Source organism: Cydia strobilella, chromosome 18 (genome assembly GCF_947568885.1).
Source record: "Cydia strobilella chromosome 18, ilCydStro3.1, whole genome shotgun sequence".
Taxonomy (NCBI): Eukaryota; Metazoa; Arthropoda; class Insecta; order Lepidoptera; family Tortricidae; genus Cydia; species Cydia strobilella.
Window position 1 is genome coordinate 6,007,001 of NC_086058.1, and position 21,388 is coordinate 6,028,388.

The 21,388-nt window shown below is 40.2% G+C and overlaps 2 protein-coding genes across 2 annotated transcripts in view; one reads left to right on the forward strand and one right to left on the reverse strand.

Annotated features, from left to right (window-relative positions):
- Positions 1 to 6,416: 6,416 nt before the first annotated feature.
- On the forward strand, positions 6,417 to 20,284 carry LOC134749345 (uncharacterized). The gene is made up of 5 exons (XM_063684264.1): positions 6,417 to 7,158; positions 16,057 to 16,154; positions 16,816 to 17,126; positions 17,687 to 17,930; positions 19,461 to 20,284. Exons 1-5 carry the CDS (start codon positions 6,493 to 6,495, stop codon positions 19,879 to 19,881), a joined length of 1,740 nt encoding a protein of 579 aa, XP_063540334.1. The 5' UTR covers positions 6,417 to 6,492; the 3' UTR covers positions 19,882 to 20,284.
- A 1,078-nt stretch (positions 20,285 to 21,362) lies between these two features.
- LOC134749439 (DNA-directed RNA polymerases I, II, and III subunit RPABC1) overlaps positions 21,363 to 21,388 on the reverse strand; it is a 215,448-nt gene continuing 215,422 nt past the window's right edge. Inside the window, exon 7 of the mRNA XM_063684375.1 lies at positions 21,363 to 21,373. The gene's annotated coding sequence lies outside the window, so the exon portion shown is untranslated. The remainder of the gene's footprint in view (positions 21,374 to 21,388) is intronic.

Sequence of the window (21,388 nt, forward strand, 5' to 3'; positions counted from 1 at the left end):
GTAAGGATGACCTGTGCAAAAATCGTAAGCCCGGCAATAACCCTTCCAACTCGGACAACAAACCACTATTCACGGTACCACAGCAAAAGAGCTCGCATTTGCTTGGATTAACCTCTAAACCAAACGCTTTCAAGCCTGGCAAGAGCTTCTTTAAATCTTCCAGCACCGCCTGCGGACTACCACCTAGGGTTCCATCATCTAGATACCACACATTCAGGGGAGAACTCAGCGAAGCAATAACCTTTTGTATCGCCAGACAAAATATTAAGGGTCCCAACGGATCGCCCTGCTGAGCCCCGACTCGTGAGGTTATCGAAATTTCGTTGAAAAATAAATTGCTGGATGTGTGGTAACATTGACGAAGGAACGGATACAGAGATGGCACTCGGTCTAATACTTCCTCAAGAATCGTGTCCCTCTCTACGCTATTGAACGCATTTTTGATGTCAATCTTGAGAATAACCGCATCCTTACCGTCATTCTCAAGCGCAAAAGTTCTGGTGGCATGTATGGCTGCCTCACATCCTTGGCTAGTCCCGAACCCAATCTGTACTGGCTGCAGATAGCTTGCCATTGCATCCCTAACTGCTCGGCAGCCCAGTTTAGCAGGTACATAGGTACATAGGTACTTATACTATTAATTAAAGAAGTTTTTTAAATGGATTCAACTTATCGCCAACTTGAATAAGTCATATTTTCATAGAAATTTGACATTAATCATGACATTACCACACTTTGTCATTGCAAATTGCAAAATTAGCTTGGTCCGACTCTAGAATTATCCCAACAAATCCCTTTCAGAAACATAAAATAAAGGACAGAAAACTTTTACACCGAATTGTCGAGATTGTGAGAGGCAAAAGGTGTTCGACAGTCCATTTGAAAGTAACGGCCTCATATATTTTATCTCCGATTCCCATCTTTGCGGTTGGGAGCTTTTACGTGCGGTAAAGCGTTTTGTGGATATGGTGGTTGTCAACAGCGCTGAAGCTGCATTTGAACTATCAAAATATCAACTTGATTTGTTAATAAGTTTTTGGCGTGATAATCAATCGATGAACACCTAGCATGCACGAAAAAGTGTCACGCTGTGGACAGATCTCCATGGTAACGTTACGGCCAAAAGCAAATAAATGTTAATTTGTCGAAATTTTTTTAATTTTCAATTAACTATTTTGTATTGTACAAAATAATGATAATTCAGTGATAATAATTCAATTCAATTCATAAATAAATGTATGCAATTTTTCATCAATGTTTTCTTATGGCGTTATCACATCACGCAAAATTAATTGTCCGTAAAGCGACTTTACAACCATTTTTTTTTTTCTTTAAAAAATTAGTTTTTGATACATGCAATGTCTCTCTATGCTCGAATATGCAAGAGCAAACGAAATTTCTATTTTCGTTTTTCGTGGTAGAGTAAAGTCTGTCACAGACGGAGCGATAATATATCGGCAGATACCGTAAGATACGGCATCTTACGATATCTTTTACGTACTATTTAACGTCCACACATGAATCTATAATATGTATTTTGGTATAACGATGTCTTATCGCAAAACATCTGCTCGGTATATTACGATATATTTTGGTATACATATTTCGTCTCTCTCACTATGTAGGTGCTTGACAGAGAGCGATACATATTTTGGTATCGTTGGCGTGTGATACTCTACGACATAGTTGATCAAGCAAATCTGTCAGTAGAAAAAGGCGGCAAATATAAAAAATGTAGGCGCAAAGGATTATCGTCCCATAGAAAATTTTAATTTCGCGCCTTTTTCTACTGAAAAGATTTGCTTGACCAACTATATATCTGTCGGTATCTTACAGTATCTGCCGATATGTTATCGCTCCATCTGTGACCGTTTAACTGTCAAGTTATTATCAAATCAAGTTAAGGTTGTGAAAGTCGGAATGCGGCTGCTGTTGTAATGTGGGCTTCAACGGTAATGGCTGTTTGATGGTTACAGTATCCATATGGACCATTTGTGCGATATTTTATATAAAATGTGTTATTATGTAGGTACAGTCAAGTGTAAAAGTATAAGTGTACCTTACTCAAAAATAATATAATATATGCTCTTATGTCGGCGAATTAAGAACTGTGACATATTTTTGAGTAAGCAAGTTTTATGCAACCATACTTTTACAATTGACTGTACCTATACTACCTACGTTGTATGTACAGTCAAAGAGTTTACAGTCTGGCAAAAAAGAGTAGAAATTAAGCTCTTAAGGGGGCCACTGACTATCAGTCCGCCGGACGATATCGGCCTGTCAGTTAGAACAAAAATTTGACATTTCCGAACAACTGACAGGCCCATATCGTCCGGCGGACTGATAGTCAGTGGGCCCCTTTATTTTATAACGTCATGCTTAAATTACATGGAACTTTATTTTTTTTTATGTTATTTATTAAACTTTACACACAAGTTAACACAAATGTGGTATCATAAATACATAATAATTAATAACAAAACGCACGTGCATGCGCCGGCACTGCGCCGCCCGCGCCGGTATCGCGCCGCCCGCGCCGGTATCGGGCCGCACATGCCGCCCGCGCCGGCACCGCGCCGTCCGCGACATTCGCTCTTGGCACTCCAGTCCCATTGTCTCAAGTACGGATGCGCCATCTACTTTAATGTAAAGTAGTTGCCGGTAACGCATTTATTATGTAGCAAGATCGATTGATGCTCAGATACGCAGCATAGGTACCTATCTACACTATACTATATCAAGCCAACATATAATATTGATTGATAAGTATTACATCATAAGGTACCTAATAGGTATATACGCTCAATGCTGCTGGCACGTACAGGGAAACTACACACAGAACATTGGCTAAACCAGACTGGATGCAGACAGGCCAAACAAGCTATGCCTGGCATCAACGGAAAGCTCACAAGGGTGCTCCTTCAATTAGGAAAGACCCGACTGAGCATGGTAACCAGTGTCATAACAGGTCATGGACCATTTAACAAACATCTTTTTATAACAGGTGTCACAGACAGTCCCCTATGCAGAGGATGCATGGAGACAGAAGAAACAGCCTCTCACGTGGTGCTGGAGTGCAGCGGAGTGGCCCCATACAGGGCAAAACATCTCGGATCCCCGAGAGACCTCCCCGAGGTCCTACTCAACATCAAAGGACTGATAGGTTTCCTCGAGGAGCTGGGCTGGCAGGACTAGCCCACCCCCATGTCACGCAAAATAGGCGCCAGTCGTCGAGTTGCTAAAAAAATGTCTAGGCTGTAATTAAAGCTTCCGCTACATGTAAATTGTGGATCTGACAAAGCTCACATTCTGAAACTAAAAAGATCTTACAACTATCGAGTAAGAATTGCAACCCTATTATAACCAGCTTATGGTTGAAATTAGAATAGCGTAGAGAAGTTTTAGTAGACTTTTTAATCACTGGTAGCACAATGTAAATGACGGTTCGATACAAGTTGCGTGTATTGTTGTCGCAGTTCCATTCAGCTGTCACCACAGGCCGCGACATTGCAGCGTGAGATGGGAATCTCATTAGTCATTGCAGAATACAGCAGCTATGAAGTCCAATTGAGAAGGTAAAATTATGTTAGATTTCTTCCTCCGAACTTCAACGCCTGACTTTCTTGTTACAATAATAATTCTCAAAGCTCAATGAGTATATATACTCTGGTAAGCCGTCTTTGTCAGAAAAAAACGGAGGCAAATTTGAAAAATGCAGGCGCACAGGATCGATCTCACATACAAATTTTGAGTTTCGCGCCTCATTATACTCGTGGCAAAGTATTTCACTAGTATGTAAAATAACGCAGCGTACTACGTAGGCGAACAACACGCAAAGGCGAAGCGACGCGATGCGGCGCGGGGTGAATCAATATTTTGATACCTATAGAAGTGTCCCCTACGTTGGCGATCTCGTTGCGAACGCGAACGCCGCCGTAGGCCCGCCGCAGCCGCACCGCGCCGCGCCGCTTCGCGTTCGCGAGTTGTTCGCTTACGTAAGACGCAGCGTAAAAGCACAGGGTGCTTATACCGTGAGTCTGCTCGCTTGATAGTGTGGTCGAAATGCGAGTTGAGTAGGTAATAAGTATATAGTTATGTGTAAGGATTTTAAGATTACGCTGTATACTTAAGTCCTTACTCTAAATTCCTTTGATTTTAATGCCACAACTCATTCCGTGGTTTGTTGCGTTGAGTCACTCTGTCATTTTATCAATTGACTTGTTGAGAAAATATATACAACTTACAAGATATATACAGTGGTACTACGTAAACGAAATTAATAACTAGCTTAAATCTAAAATAGGCCCTTGAGGCATTGTACCAAGGATGCTGGCGGCATTTCCCCGCTGTATCGCAATGCTGATACGTTGTGCGAGAAAGCCGCCAGCTCTTCGGTCACCAGTTACGTCAACCAGACGCTTCGCTTTTTTATACAACTAGTACATTTCGATTTCAGGATTCAGCTTTATTCCTCATCATCTTCCTCGCGTTATCCCGGCATTTTGCCACGGCTTATGGGAGCCTGGGGTCCGCTTGACAACTAATCCTAAGAATTGACGTAGGCACTAGTTTTTACGAAAGCGATTGCCATCTGACCTTCCAACCCAGAGGGGGAAACTAGGCCTTGTTAGGATTAGTCCGGTTTCCTCACGATGTTTTCCTTCACCGAAAAGCGACTGGTATTAAATATCAAATGATATCTCGTACATAAGTTCCGAAAAACTCATTGGTACGAGCCGGGGGTTTGAACCTGCGACCTCCGGATTGAAAGTCGCACGCTCTTACCGCTAGGCCACCAGCGCTTCAGCTTTATTCCTATCCACGGGTAATTACCATATGGAGTCGTGACAATTACTTTTATGGGTATAAATAGGTAAAAGAATTGATTGGAGTAGAATGAAGTTCATAATTATTGACGATATTGTGTACAATACACTGTAGTGTCGCTTTAATAGGTACCATTCATTCACGCAAAGGCAATTCAAAATAATCACAGTGCAATTGATCCAATTGTTCAGGGCGTTACCTAACATAGCATATTATTATCATTGAGAATGTGTGAACTTACCTGCTAGGAGTAAACTTACCCTTAAACACCCTTAATATAAGTGTACAGGTTGACTCAAAAATACGTTGACTAAAACTTTTTCGGAATATGTATAATTAAAAATTTAATCGACAATCATTTAACTAAAACAAGAAATGCTATCTTCAAAATACATATTTTCTTTTGGTTTTTTATTTATATAAACAATATTATGCACATACAGCACACAAAATAAATCTTTATCTTATTAACGTATTTTTAGGTCAACCTGTACGTAGTCAGCCGCAGAGAGATCTGAGGGTCCCTCAAGAACATAGAAAACGGAAATTGCGCTATCTCCGTCTCTTTCGCACCTGCATCATTTCGAGTGAAAGAGAGAAAGATAACGAAATTTAATTCTTCGATGTTCGCGGTGGGCCCTCTGTAAGTCCATAGTTTATCCTATGTTTATCCCTTATATCTTATATCTTAGTTGATAGACGATCTTGACTCCAAACTTTTTATGGAAGCGGAGTCAGTCAGACAGACATTTCTGCAGCTGACTGTACATAAAGCACTATATACCTAGTCGAAGAGCTGTAAACTAGGACTTTTATGAATATTTTGTCTTTAACTTGTTATATTTTTAAACCTAGCGGAGCGGTTTTCGCCGTAGGATCTGAGGGCCTACCGCGAACCACGTTCGACGTGTTGCCTCCCTGTCACACTTACATACGAATTTACAAGTGCGACAGAGAGGCAACAGGATATATCCTGGCCGCAGATGTTCGGAGTTGTTAGTACGGAATGACACGTGCAAGCGAGATAGCGCTAATGCAGTAGAGCGACGTCCCGACATGGTCCCGACGACAAAAAATGACGTACGATACCATCTCTCGTCCTGCGTATGTCCTGCGTTTAATGAGGGCTATCGTTTTTTTGCTCACCAGTTGGCGCCTCTGTTGTTGGTGGTCCAAAAGACTATAGAAAAGCTGTCAGTCATTGAAGTGACAAGTGACATTTGACATTTCGAACTATGGAAAAGACCACCTTCTACACTAGCGCCCCTAGCGGCGAATTCATACGCGTTAGCCCTCATTAATTTACTCAAACAGTCTCCGAGATTGTGGGACGTTCCGAAATAATAAAAATAAAATATTCAAACCCCTCAGTTTGACCCCGCACTTGCGAGTAATGAATAGAATAGGGCAGTGACCGTTTTTATATCAACATATTCTAAAATGCAAATAATATTTTTTATTCGACAAAAAAATTCCAAAATATAATACTTTCACTTATATTAGTTACACTATTAAAAAGTGTTTAGCTTTGGAACGGCTTCTTGTTTTTGACGTTGACAATGATATTTTATTATTTGACAGGAGACGCACAGGAGAGATTGGATTGGAGAACTTCGCGGGTAAAGTTCTCAAGTAAAATAATAAACTGTGAAGAAAATAGAAATGTTGAACATTTCGGACTTTGGACTACAAGAAATAATAAATGATCTTGTGCCATCATGTGTGCTGAACGAAATAGCATGTTTCGTATTTTACGACGACCACCCGGCACAAAGTAGGATATGCGATATCACAATATGTACAAAGTATGGAGAAATTAAAGAATACTACAAGTGTGAAGAAGTATCGTCCCTGTTTCTTGGCACTGAGATTCAATTTACAAAGATGTACTTCCTTAGGAATAGCCAAGGACAGCTTTTCTACCTGTTAGCGTCACAGAATGAAGTGATAATTTTATCCAGAAAAGACAAACTTGCAGTTCATAAAAAAGTGTCAAACGTTGATTATTACGATTTTAATGATTGCGCTTGTAGAGGTGAAGCGTGCCTTAAAGTTGTCTTAAAAGATGATGCAGTGCCTTTAATATTTGATGATAACTTTGAGAATTTAGGTGAAAGAGCTGCAGCTTTAAGTGGAATGCATGTAGACGAATCTTTACCGATTCTCACACAATTGAAGAGGAAACTCAGTCAGGCTCGATATAGTATACAATGCAATGAGAAAACTCGGAGAGAATTTATGGATCTGCGAAAACTTACAGCTTTTGCTGTATCTAAGAAACTGCACCCAAACTTAGATGATTCCATGATAACTGAAAGCTATAATCAGGTATTTAATATCATATATTTTTTACGCATATACACCCAGCTGTGAAATTGCATGGCCACTATGAATGAATATATCCATAATATGTCCATGCAAATTTGCAGGCTGATGTCCACAGTTTGTTAAGAATCACAAACCTAGCCACTGCCATACAATAAAGTTATGCTTTCAGTTTCAAACAATGCCAAGCTTCATGTAATTTAATCATGCCATTTTAAAATGAGTGTGGAACTTGATTGTATGAGAGTGGTTGTTTGGCAGTGGTTTGTGTGACTTAAGAATTCTTTGTAAACATAGACATATACGAGTGTTGATCCGTATGCACCACTCCTAACCCTCTTACAATGAAACTACATTCAAGATTTATTTTTTATTTTTCTACATAGTCTCTCTCTCAACACTAATACACTTATTCCATCGGTGCTCCAGCATTTCAATAGCCTCCTGAAAAAAAAATGTCCGACCTCTGAAAACCACTCCTCCACAACAGATATCCACTGCGCAAATCGCCACACGACAGCGCGCTGGTGTAACTAAATGCGATTTTGACTCCAATGTATCAGCCCCATTCGTAGTGCTCGTAAGGCCAGTCTATATGAAGTAATATATATGTCTATGTTTGTAAATAAATGCCTGAATTTTTTTTTTTTTTTTTTTTTTTTTTTTATCCTATCTGGCTTTTACTCCCCGCAATTTTGCACGGGGTGAATTTGCCAATGTCGGTTTTTGACTTTCACACGTGAGGAGAATGTTCGGTAGTCTGGGAGGTTGTGGTTGGGAAGACCTAAAAACGAATAATTGTTATGAACATCACAGACAAACACATGACGAATACAAAAATTAGTAGAAAAAAAGCGGGAAGTGGGTGACAGAACGTTAATAGTGCCAACATGAAGGAAGTGGAAGAGAAGAAAACGATATATAAAATAAATATGAAGTATAGAATAAAACATAAATAATTAGACGCATTAGATTATAAAAGATAAGACGCTATTTAGAGTTTAATGTTGTTCGTTTGTAAATATTTAATGAGTATAGAAGTAAGCCTAGTATCCATGTGACAAAGCAGTGAGCTAAAGCATATAGGTCGTGGAACATTTTCGGGTAATACATCGTACAGTGAATAACTACACCCTGAACAAGCAAAGAAGATGTGGTCCAAGTTACCCTCATCCAACCCGCATTCACACAATGAGTTCGCACGGACACCAATCATAGCCAGAAATAACGGAGTACATACTTTACCTAAGCGTAAACGACAAATGGTCGATATTACCCATTTCGGAGAAGTACGAAAACGATAGAACCACGGTTTTCGAGTAATTCGAGGTTGTACACAGCCATAATGTTTACCTGTCTGTATTCTAGAGGTATCCCATTGCTTCTGCCATGTATTAAACATATTGGATAGCGCACAACTCAATAGGTCAGTACCGTAAATTTCCTGCTTCATTGATCCGATGTCAATCGCTCGTTTTGCCCACATATCAGCCATCTCATTGCCGTTAATACCACAGTGGCTTGGAACCCACCCGAGAACAATATGTAGGCCCCTTGATTCACACCTACGTAGCAAAGCTTTGATTTCGAGAATCAATGGAAATTTTGCTTTGAATTTGAATTGGTTGCCTACAATAGCCTGCAGGCAACTCCTACTATCAGTGATGATAATGGTGTTTTTAATATTGTGGGTCTCTGCATATTTGACAGCCTCAAGAATAGCAACTGCCTCGCCTGTGAAAATGGATGCTTGAGGAGGACATTTAAATGGGAGGGCAATATTGTACCGAGGAATCCACACCGCTGCTCCCACACATTTTGTAGGATCCACCTTTGAAGCGTCAGTAAAAACCGGTAAGTAATCTTGCCATTTATCTAAAAATTTATTGAACTTGTTGTTTGCTCCTGGATCATTTTTGAAAATTCCTATATCTAATAGAACTTTAGGTGAATATATTAAGGTCTCAAATGCCACCTCAAATAAAGGGTTAGCGCCGGATTTATATAGACTGGGGTTAATATTAGACAGTTTTGAAAAAGACATTATTATTCTTGGAAAGGCTTTATATGTCCAATATCGGTTTTCAGTGACCTCCAGTGCCAGTGCCCGCAAGCGTGGAAGCAACAAGTGGTTGTTGTAAGAGCTGGCTTTGATCAAGAACCTGTCGGCAAGATATTGTCTGCGGAGAGACAAAGGAGGTTCAACAGCTTCTACCTGCATGCCATTTTTGGGAGAAGGAAGCATAGCACCCAGTATGATCCTTAAACATTTTGCCTGTATGAGGTCTAATTTATCTAGGCCATCCTTATTGCAAGGTTCCATTAGAAATGACCCATAGTCTATATGGCTGCGTATGATGGCATTGTATAGTAGCTTCTGGCAATAAGGGTGAGAGCCCCACCAAACACCTGATAATGCTCGCAGAATATTAATATTTTTTTCACATTTACTCAGTACATATTTGTGATGTGAGGAGGCCGACATTTTGTGGTCTAAAATAACACCTAGAAATTTTACTGACTCTTTACTTGGTATCATGACACCACCATAACGGACATCTGCAGGAGGCATGATCCTTCTGCGACTGAAAGTCACTAAACAACTTTTTGTTGGCGATAGGGTAAGACCATGTTCATCAAGCCAATCTTTGAGGTAACCCAGCGCTGTATTCAGACTAGCAGTGGCTTTGTCCATTGAGTTTGCTGAGGTGTATAAGACCAGATCATCAGCATACTGCAAGACATTACAGAAGGAAAGGACAGATTGTTCCAAGTCGTAGGTGTAGATACTGTAAAGCAGGGGGCTGAGTACAGATCCTTGCGGGAGACCTCGCCACAAAGTCCGAGGCGGGTAATAGGAATTACCATTTCTAATTTTAATTGACCTACCCATGAATAAGTTGGTGACAATATGTACAATCTTCGCGGGAATGCTCAGATGAAGCATTTTTGCCCTGAGCACCGGAAGAAGGACATTGTCGTAGGCCGCAGAGATATCTAGGAAACATCCCAGAAGATATTCGTTTTTCGAAAAGCTTAGTCGGATATCAGTTGCTAAAATGTTTAAACTGTCCATTGTACTACGGCCCTTTCGGAAGCCAAACTGCGTGTCAGCTAGAATACCTTTGTTTTCCACAAACCATTCGAGTCTGTTTTTAACCAGATGTTCCAGTATCTTTCCCATTGTCGCGGACAGGGCAATCGGGCGATATGAGCTAGCCTCGTCTGGGTTTTTAGACGGTTTTAGGATTGGAATAATGACCTGGGTCTTCCAGTCAACAGGGATCTCTCCCGTGCCAAAGGCATGGTTTAGAATACCAAGCAGGTACTCCTGTGAGGATGTATTTAACTTAGATAGGAAACAGTATGGTATGCCATCCTCTCCCGGTGTAGTATCTCTCAATCCACTAAGCACTAGACTAAGCTCTGAGAATGAGAAAGGCATGTCTAGAGAGCTCCCGGTGCCTGGCAGCGGGGGAAGTAACAAACAGGATGCTTCAGGGACAGTTGGCGGGGCAAGTTTATCTGCAAAGTCTGACAGCCAGGAAGAATCTGTGGTGGCCATAGATTCTGGATTAAACGAACCCCTGAACCTCCTTATATTCCGCCATATAAGTGATGTAGGGGTTCTAGGAGATAAATTCTCGCAGAACCCCTTCCATCCCCTCTTTTTTGCCTTTGCTAGGAAGCGTTTTGTACGGGCCGAGATTTTTTTGAAAGAAATGTAGTCTTCCAAATTTCCTGTATTGTTGAAATCCTGCTCAGCGGCATCTCTTTTTTTAACGGCTGCCGTACAGTCTGCGTTCCACCACGGGGGTGATGGGATTTTGAGTTTAGCAGGTTTCTTTTTTGGTATATATTTATCGGCGGACTCTATTAACACATTTTTAAATTTTATATATTTTTCATCCTGACTTATTTCGCTCGTGTCCCACTCTTTCATATGTTCCTCTATAAATAATGCATAATTGGGCCAGTCTGCTGATTGAATTTTGTGTTTCAGAAGAGGTTCGGGGGAAGGAGATGGAAGAATAGAAGAAGGCTTGGTGATAATAATCGGGAAATGGTCACTGCCAAACGACTGGCGTAATACCCTCCAGGATAGTAAAGAAGACAAACTCGGGGAACAGACAGATAAATCGGGAACTGATTGGGGGTTCTGGCCTGGGTATACCCGATGCGTGGGAGTTCCGTCATTAACAACTCCTACATTGATTTCATCGAACAAATCCAGCAGGGCTGATGAAAACGCATCCGAATGGTATGACCCCCAGGACATATTGTGACAATTAAAGTCCCCTAAAATCATAAGAGGAGGTGGAATCGATTTGAGAATAGATTGTAATTCATGCATATTAACTACTTCAGGATGGGGGATATATATAGAGATGAAATTAATGCCCATAACCCTGGCAGCTACGGCATTAATCCCATCCGAGTGAGGGGGGATATGAATTTGGGAGAAAGGGTAACTGCGCTTGATCAACAACGCACATCCGGCGTGTCCATCATTACGGTCCTCCCGGAGACATGAGAAGCCCGGCACTCTGAGAAGAGTGCCGGGACGTAACCACGTCTCCGAAATAGCCGCAACAGACACAGCATAGGTGTTGATGAGCTGAATAAGGTCAGGTTTTTTTGGGACAATGCTTCGGCTATTCCATTGTAGAAATGTGACCGGGGGGGCCGTTGTTGTGAAATGTAAGTCTTTCAGCGAGTGTGATCATTAAGGGCGCAACGTCGTTCGGTAGGCAATCGCTCCACTTAGCGATTATGTTTGTTAAAAATTTTAAACAGAGCTCCATTAGGTCTTCATTGTGGGTGATTCTATTGTAAGAACTATTCAGAGCTTGGCCATTGGGGAGTTGAGGTGGGGGAGTTCGGACAATATTGTTGTGGGCTTCTCTATCATAACCCGGAGAGAGAGAGACCCTCGTTCGGGGCGCTCGATATACGGTTTTACGATATGAAGTGGTGGGCGGAGGAGAAGGAGATGGCCTGAAAGTATTAGGGTCGCATGGGGGCTGTGAAGATCGGGAAGAGTCTGTAACCTGTTCAAACATGATTCTTGCTACATCTGAATATGGCTTACGAACCGCTGAGAACTGTATTGCTGCTTCTGCGTATGAGACATTCTGCTCAGACATGGCAAGTTTAATGGACTTTTGTCGACCATATTCATTGCATACTTTGTCTGTAGCAAAGTGTCTGCCTGAACAGAATATACACGTCACATGTTCTGGAGCTACATTGCATCCATCACCGGGGTGTTTTTGTGCACACTTATAACATCTAGCATCAGACCGGCACTGTGTTTGAATATGTCCGAACCTAAGGCACTTTCTGCATTGAATAATTGGCAGTTGATATACTTCTACAACTAGTGAGGTGTAGTAGGCGAAAATTTTTGACGGTAAGGATTGTCCTTCAAAGGTAACCACCACCGACTGGGTTGGTGCCCAGGATGGGGATCCATCATCTTTTGTCACTTTCCGCTGCAGACGGCGAGCCTTAAGGATTTTTCCTTTGCCTTCTTTGAGGTTTGTACCGTTGACTAAATCCTCCATAGTCCAATCCGAAGGAACTCCCCGTATAACTCCCATACGCGATACATGGTATGAGGGAATATCAGCTATAAACTTATTTTGGGCTAGTAGCGGGTGTTTTAAGAGGCTATTTGCATCAGCTGCTGTGGTGAAAGTAACTGCTACTCTGTTGCGACCTACTGACTTAATACCACCTTCTTTTTGGATGTTGTTAACCTTTGCTTGAGTAAGCAAAAGGCCTACATTGATGGGTTTTAGGGAAGCATTGGAAGATGGTACAGACTCTCTAGAGACGTGAACTATAAATGGTCCACCATCTTCGGCATTGTACTCTCGGTATTTGCTGTCCAGACTGGGGTGTTTGTATAAATGTGGGTTGAACTCGACTGGATTGTTTTTGTTTAAATCGACTGTAGTATTTTGACTTACCTCCATTGGATTATTTTTATTTAATTCGACCACATGACTATTATTAGGCTCGACTGTATTATTTGTATTACCCGACTGCTTGTCGGCCTCTGTCGTGTAAATTACAATTTTTTTAGGGGAAGGCTCCAGCTTGGTCGGTGATAAATCTAAGTTACGCTTACGTGAGACGTTCTCCCAGTTCATGTCATTATCATCAGCCTCATCTGGAGGCTTCTCCTTCTCGTTACCATCCATCTAAACGCCTATATTAAAATATTCCACCACCTGATTAGTAAATAAGGAAAGTTGTTTTATTTATGGGAATATAACCTCAAAACGAACCACTCACTCAGCGCGCTACTCCTCATCCAATTCTTCCATGCCTGAATTTATAATCCCAAAACTGACATGACATTGACATTGGAACCCGGACTAACAAAGTGGATTATGAACATGCTAAACAAAAGAACTATAAGGTATGCAGGTGAACCGCAGGCCGTGGCGGCGGTGCGAGGATGCCCTCAAGGGGGAGTCCTGTCACCTCTGCTGTGGAACCTAGTAGTCAACAACCTTATAACCAAACTGAACGAGAAACACTTCTACACAATAGGCTACGCTGATGATCTGGCAATATTAATATCAGGTAAATTTGCCAGTACAGTCTGCGATCTCACCCAGGCTGCTCTTCGGATTGTAGAACGCTGGTGTAGAGAATTCGACCTATCAGTCAACCCCACCAAAACAGAAATGGTAATGTTCACCAATAAAAGAGCGCTTGGCAACTTTACCAGACCAACACTTTTCCAAACCGAGCTACAGCTGACCGATGAAGTTAAGTACTTAGGGCTAACTCTCGACAGTAAACTCAACTGGAACAATCACATCAACAAACGTATAGACAAGGCGGGAGTTGTCTTTTGGCAATGCAGAAGGATGATTGGTAAGAGGTGGGGACTCAACCCAAAAATTACTCTCTGGCTCTATAAGACCATAATCCGCCCCTTACTCTGTTACGGTGCTCTGGTTTGGTGGCCAAGAACAAACCTAGGCAACGTACGAGACAAGCTACAAAGACTCCAAAGGCTCGCATGCGCGGCCACCACTGGCTGTACGAGGTCCACACCGACTGCAGCCATGGAGGTCATGTTAAGCCTTCCACCGCTGCACCTACACATACAACAAGAGGCCAGTCTCTCAGCGGTAAGGCTGCGAGCCCTTAACATATGGTCCAACATCATAGGAGCTCTTCACACAACTTGCCTGGATAAGGTATATGACGAATTTCCAGTGCTCAATTCGGGCACGGATCGGATTCATAAACAAGCTATCTTCGACAAAAGGTACAAAATACAGTTATACGAGGACGACAATTACGAAGGACTCAATCCTCGGGAGCTCAGAATCTTCACTGATGGGTCCAAAACAGACAGCGGATCGGGCTCTGGAACCTTCTCAGAAGACCTGAACATGTCAATCACCACTCCGCTAGGAGCCCATAACTCGGTATTCCAGGCTGAGTGCATGGGCATCATAAACGCGGCGGCTGCCATTACTGCAAGGAAGGTAGTAGGATCCTCCATCCGCATACTCTCCGACAGTAGAGCAGTCTTGATGGCTCTAAAAAGCCATATAGTCACATCCAAACTTATACACGAATGCCACGAACGACTAATGGAGGTATGTCATAACAATAAGATCACCCTACAATGGATCAAAGGACACAGCGGATCCCGGGGTAACGATGCTGCGGACGAGCTTGCCAGGCAAGGATCGAGTGCGGGAGCGATTGGCCCAGAACCGATCCTCCCGATACCGTTTAGCAAGGTACGTTCAATGCTGCTGGCACGTACAGGGAAACTACACACAGAACATTGGCTAAACCAGACTGGATGCAGACAGGCCAAACAAGCCATGCCTGGCATCAACGGAAAGCTCACAAGGGTGCTCCTTCAATTAGGAAAGACCCGACTGAGCATGGTAACCAGTGTCATAACAGGTCATGGACTATTTAACAAACATCTTTTTATAACAGGTGTCACAGACAGTCCCCTATGCAGAGGATGCATGGAGACAGAAGAAACAGCCTCTCACGTGGTGCTGGAGTGCAGCGGAGTGGCCCCATACAGGGCAAAACATCTCGGATCCCCGAGAGACCTCCCCGAGGTCCTACTCAACATCAAAGGTTTGATAGGTTTCCTCGAGGAGCTGGGCTGGCAGGACTAGCCCACCCCCATGTCACGCAAAATAGGCGCCAGTCGTCGAGTTGCGGAAAATCGCCCGAACTACAATACAATACAATACAATACTACATTCAAGATTTATTTTTTATTTTTCTACATAGTCTCTCTCTCAACACTAATACACTTATTCCATCGGTGCTCCAGCATTTCAATAGCCTCCTGAAAAAAAAATGTCCGACCTCTGAAAACCACTCCTCCACAACAGATATCCACTGCGCAAATCGCCACACGACAGCGCGCTGGTGTAACTAAATGCGATTTTGACTCCAATGTATCAGCCCCATTCGTAGTGCTCGTAAGGCCAGTCTATATGAAGTAATATATATGTCTATGTTTGTAAATAAATGCCTGAATTTATAATCCCAAAACTGACATGACATTGACATTGATTGATTGAAACGCCATTGTAAAGATGAAGCAAACTTCATATGAGAATGTTTCTGCCAAAATTTAACATAATAGTTTGTTTGGAGGGCCCTATAGATGCAACCACACTGCAGTTTACTTTTGCGGAGCAACACTGCCAACACTAACATTAGGTAACTTACCTTATTACTTACTGTTGTTAACTGCGGTGTGGATGCACCTTATAAGATAATAAACAAGGACCTGCATTATGTGACATAATTTATGTCTCTTGAAACTATGTCATACAACTTGCTGCTAGATATATCTTATCTTATAGCTATAAATGACTCAATTTCCAGGTTTCTGAGCAGCTGAAACTGATATCACGGACTCCAAGTGTTGCAGTTTGTAATAAAAAATTAGTAATCACACTGAATATTATCAATAAGGGTGAAATGTAAGTATGAACCATCATTTTCTATAAAAAAAATTGCCAGGATTATTTTTTGGGAAAAGTGAAGTATATATTTTTATGACAGGGTAAATATATTTCGCACAGTGATTTTGAACTTTGTTTCAAAGTGATAGGGTTCAATTTTGCATAAATTCTGAGCCCCTTATGCCCATGAAAGGGGTAATAGTAGTAGTAGTAGTAGTAAACTCTTTATTGTACAAATATACATATTAAAAATTACATGGTACAAATAATAAGATGTACAAAGGCGAACTTATCCCTTTGAGGGATCTCTTCCAGTTAACCTTTAACATTCCTTTGTAATCTCAACTGAATTCAATCTAGGCCACTTACTAATATTCATACCCTTAGTAACTAGTACTTTCATTAGTTGTGATTTTTAATTTACTAAAATATAGAAAGAATTGTTAAATATTAGTATTGCCCACTGGTAGACTAGTCTCATGACTTTCCGCATAGGAATCTACACCCCCTAACTTTAGTACTACCTTACATAATTTTTGCCCCCTATTTCCTGATTCCAGGGGTAAAAATATTTTACATTATGTTAATTTAATCTAGGTTATACACTGTCTAATTATCACATTTATAATGTTATCACAAAATTTAACATATTTTTATATCCACACCATTACATTTTCAGGCCCCTCCACGATGTTGCCATACTCCTTCACTCCAAACAACCATCAACAGTCTACACAACCCACCTATACCAACACACAACCGTCAGTCCCCGTTGGAAAGAAGTACACAAGCTACAACCAAATATACAAACAGCTATAGTAGCTGTTGTTGATTTAACTGAACTGCAATATAGCACAAGTAGATTAGATTTTAATGGAGTAATTTCGTATAAAAGAGAGGGGAAAGATTATTTGATGCCGTTTGATTCTATGGTGTTGTCATATTCTGAGTTTATGGGGAAACAGTATGATGTGCTAGCTAATGAAATTAGTAAGTATATTTTAATGATAAGTAGTTAATAATAAAAATCATCATTCATACTTTTATGATGACCAGTTTAGCCTATTTCGTCATTATAATGCTGCGTTTCCAATAGAGATGTGCGAGGATGTGTAGCGAGTGAGGAATGTGTTTGTTAAGAACTCCGTATTGGGCTCAGCGAAGCTCTATTGACCAATATTCTATTGGTTCTTCTTCGCACATCTCTGGTGGAAACGTAGCTTTAAACCTACCTACAAAGGCGATGGCTCTGGGTTCCAATAGCATTTTATTTTAACCCTCATAAACTTAAAGGGATATAACCAAACAGAGTAGCCATTAACAGGCGTTCCCCTCTGTCGAAAATAGTCGGCCAATGGTCATACACAATGTATGGACTGACGTTTATCTGACATGGCTATTTTTACTTTACGTATACATTTGACGTTCCCCTGCCCCGCAAAAATCGGCAGACTTTTTTTGTACACAGACAATGCGTCTCCGTTTGGTTATATCCTCTAAGCTCATAAACGAAAAAATTTTCTTTAAAATTCTTTTTCATCCTTTTTCAGGTGACACTAGCATCCTTGCAGTTCTGGCCACCACTAAAAAGTTAGATCTGACATTAAGAATAATAGACAACACGTCAGGACTGACATTGTCAGACATTTTCTGTCAACACATGGCAATGGAATGTGTGGCTGGAGTAAGCAATGCTGTTATACATAAGATGTCTCCATTTCATGTGCTGAATGGTGTGATGGTGGTGTTTGAGGATGAGAATGCTGTTTGTACACCTATAGCAGTGAATGTCAGGTAAATTGTACTTTTATATACTTTCAACGCTAAACTTCATCGTGAATATTGTCGGAATGCAGGAAGGTTGATATTGGGCTTTAGCCGCGCGCGTCAGTTGACGGGGTCAGGCGTGGCTTACTCCGCAATTTCGTCGCGTCGCTACAAGTACATGCGGCCCACACCAATTTTGGTGTCTCGCCATAATAGTTGCCGCGCACCGCTACGGAACGGACGCCTGCTCGCGCTTGCGCCACCTAGTGGTCATATCTGGCGTAATAGACGCGTTTTGTTAGAGAGTGAATCTTCTGTACCTATTGTTATTTATTCCGTGTCTGTGACGGGGGTCACGGGGGTGCACATATTCCAGTTTGCAGTCGCCTGTATCTGGTATTCATTTCTTTTACAATGAACTGCTTGAAAATATCTTATCTTTAATATTCAGTGCGCTACTTGTTGCGGTTTAAATATCGAAGGATCTAGACCCGGCTTTGAATAATCTATGCCCAAAAAAGTCTTCATGACATTGCTTAGTGACTATAAAAAGAGATAGCATTAATAAACGTTGCCAGCTCACCCTAAGGCACTTTCATACTAGAGAAGCATACGTTATGTATTTATTATGTATAAAAACCGGCCAAGTGCGAGTCGGACTCGCGCACGAAGGGTTCCGTACCATTATGGAAAAAAACAGCAAAAAAATCACGTTTGTTGTATGGGAGCCCCATTTAAATATTTATATTATTCTGTTTTTAGTATTTGTTGTTATAGCGGCAACAGAAATACATCATCTGTGAAAATTCAATTCTAGCTATCACGGTTCATGAGATACAGCCTGGTGACAGACAGACAGACGGACAGCGGAGTCTTAGTAATAGGGTCCCGTTTTTACCCTTTGGGTACGGAACCCTAAAAAATTAAAAGCATAATTCGATCTAGGTTGTATAACATTTGTTACTCCTTATGACCCCAGGAATGCGTGGTTAAACTTTTTCCCTTTCCTCATGGGCATTTTCGCGATTTCGTGGTTGGTCCCATAGTAAAAGTTGGTCAGTATAATCCCAAAACCTCCCTGGCATGAATGCACTTATTTTGTAGCCACCGTGTATATATATACTTATAGAGTAGAGTGTTAAGATGGTATTATCATTGCTCGGTCGTCTCATTCGTTTTCGTTTATTTTGTAACATGTTCTGTTTTTGTTCTTTGTTTGTCTTTTTCTTTTTTGTCATCATCTTCTTTGTTCATAGTCGGTAACTTATTAATATCTGTCTTATACGTTTTTCGTCACGGTCTTTTCCTTGTCACATTTGTCGTTTCGTTTTTATCTCATTTATTTATTTGCCAACATCAACATTTTGGTACATTTTACTAATACGTTCGGCTTTTAAGAAGTAGATTTAAACATGCCTGCTATGGTCCAGTAAGAAAATTAGGCTTTAAAGTCCATTTATTGTATGATGTCCACGAAAGACGCATAACGCTAACTCAAACTATTTTTTTTACCGTTATATGTACATGAATAATCTTTATTATGTATATTTATTTCAGGTCACATAATCAGGTGCTACCACTAATACACTACATCCACGAAGCTATTCCACATCGCATCATAATCACACCACCGAATCACAAAATAACAGCCACCGAACATTCCCTAAGCAAATATAATGAAGAAATTACAGAAAAGAAAGAAAAATTAGACTATGCGAGCTACGCTCCGTCTATGCTACGCCAAACGGCTACGATTTTAGAGTATTTAGATAGTTGTATAGTCAAAATGAATGAAAGCAAAGATGCTAAAGTGCAAAGCAAAATAGGGAAAGAGATTGATTTATTTGCCGGAGGATTAGGATTATTTACGGAGTTTAGAAGTGAATTGCTGACCGAATCAAGCAAAGGTGCCAAGTGTTTGAAACAGTGTGAAATGAAACCAGTGGATAGTGAGAGCATGTTTCTGGATACTGAGTGAGTTTAATTTGATACCTTATATTGATCGGAGTAAGGTTTAGAATAGCGTAATTGTATTGTCGATTTTGCATGTAGCCTGTGATATTATACTTAAGAATTACCTACTATAAATCTGACTATGAGTCGGTTTATTTTTATAATAAATGAAGTTAAAAACATGATAATAGTTTTCTAAGTTAAAATAAAAGAAAGGTATGTTTAATAAATTTTAATTCTTGTTCATCACTGTTTCGAATAATAACCTATTTAAAATTATGTTACATAACATAATAAATACAAAAATGCTTAAAATTCTAATTAGGATTTGTTGATACAGTCAAGGGCATAAATATATATACATTTCCAGTGTTTCAAAAATATGTGTACGCTCTTACACCTTAGACAATAAAGTCGTGTTCACATACTTTTGAGCCATTTGTCTGGATCGATATTTTAGCCTTCGACTGTACATTAACATACATTAAATCTTACAGTCAGACAATAAAAACGGAAGCATTGTAATATTGTTTCATTTCTACTTATAAAATTTAACCTTTAACTAGAATACAAAAATATTTTACAATAAAAACTTCATTAAAATTATAACAACAGATTTCTTGTTTTGAGCATTAAATGTTCACATATTCTACTACCTATTTTAAAATTATTTATTAAAATTAAACAATATCCTTATAAATTTTATAATACAAAATACACAAGAACAACTTGCATAATTGTTTAAGTATACTAAGTACCCGGTTTTACCTTTGTTCTCATTAGATTAGCACCATAACATCAGCTTTTTAAGTAACAGTATAACAAATAAACTGTACAAAATTAATTCACTAAATACAAACTAAAATATCAATAAATTAAACAACCCACAACCGAAAAAAATATCTATAGTGTATTATTTTAGGTAAAACAATAATATTGCAACAAACAGGGGCCTATTGCATAATAAAATACAAGGTAATACTATTAGTAATTTCACATACAAAATTAGTAATAGTATTAGCGTGTATTTTATTATGCAATAGGCCCCAGAATGTGCATTTTAGTTTATTAAACCACAGGACTCGTTTATTCAGCCAATCATAGTATTATTGACCGAAAGAACGCGACGCGCGAGCGAATCGTTTTAGTTTTTCAGCTCGGGCAAAATTTCTTTCGTATGCCTGTCTGTGTCTGGCTATTCTCTTCTACAGGTTAGCGTTACACGTTTCGAATTCTGGTGAAATTTTGTGAGCAAGTTCGATAAATGTGTGGTATTTTTTAGTCCATTCAGTTTTTACATATAGCCATAGAACGAGTCACGTGGTTTTGTTTCTATACGTTTCAATAAATACCTAAAATAACTGACTATAGCAACTATTGGCAACAACTAAGGTTATAAAAACTTTTGTTGTTTGTTTAGATGCTTCCTATATTTTCGAGGTATTTTCAGTGTCATTTTCTATCGAGGGACCTATAATCATGTCATGAGATATCAGGAGGTAAGTAAATTAAATTTTGTCCGATTTTCTTCA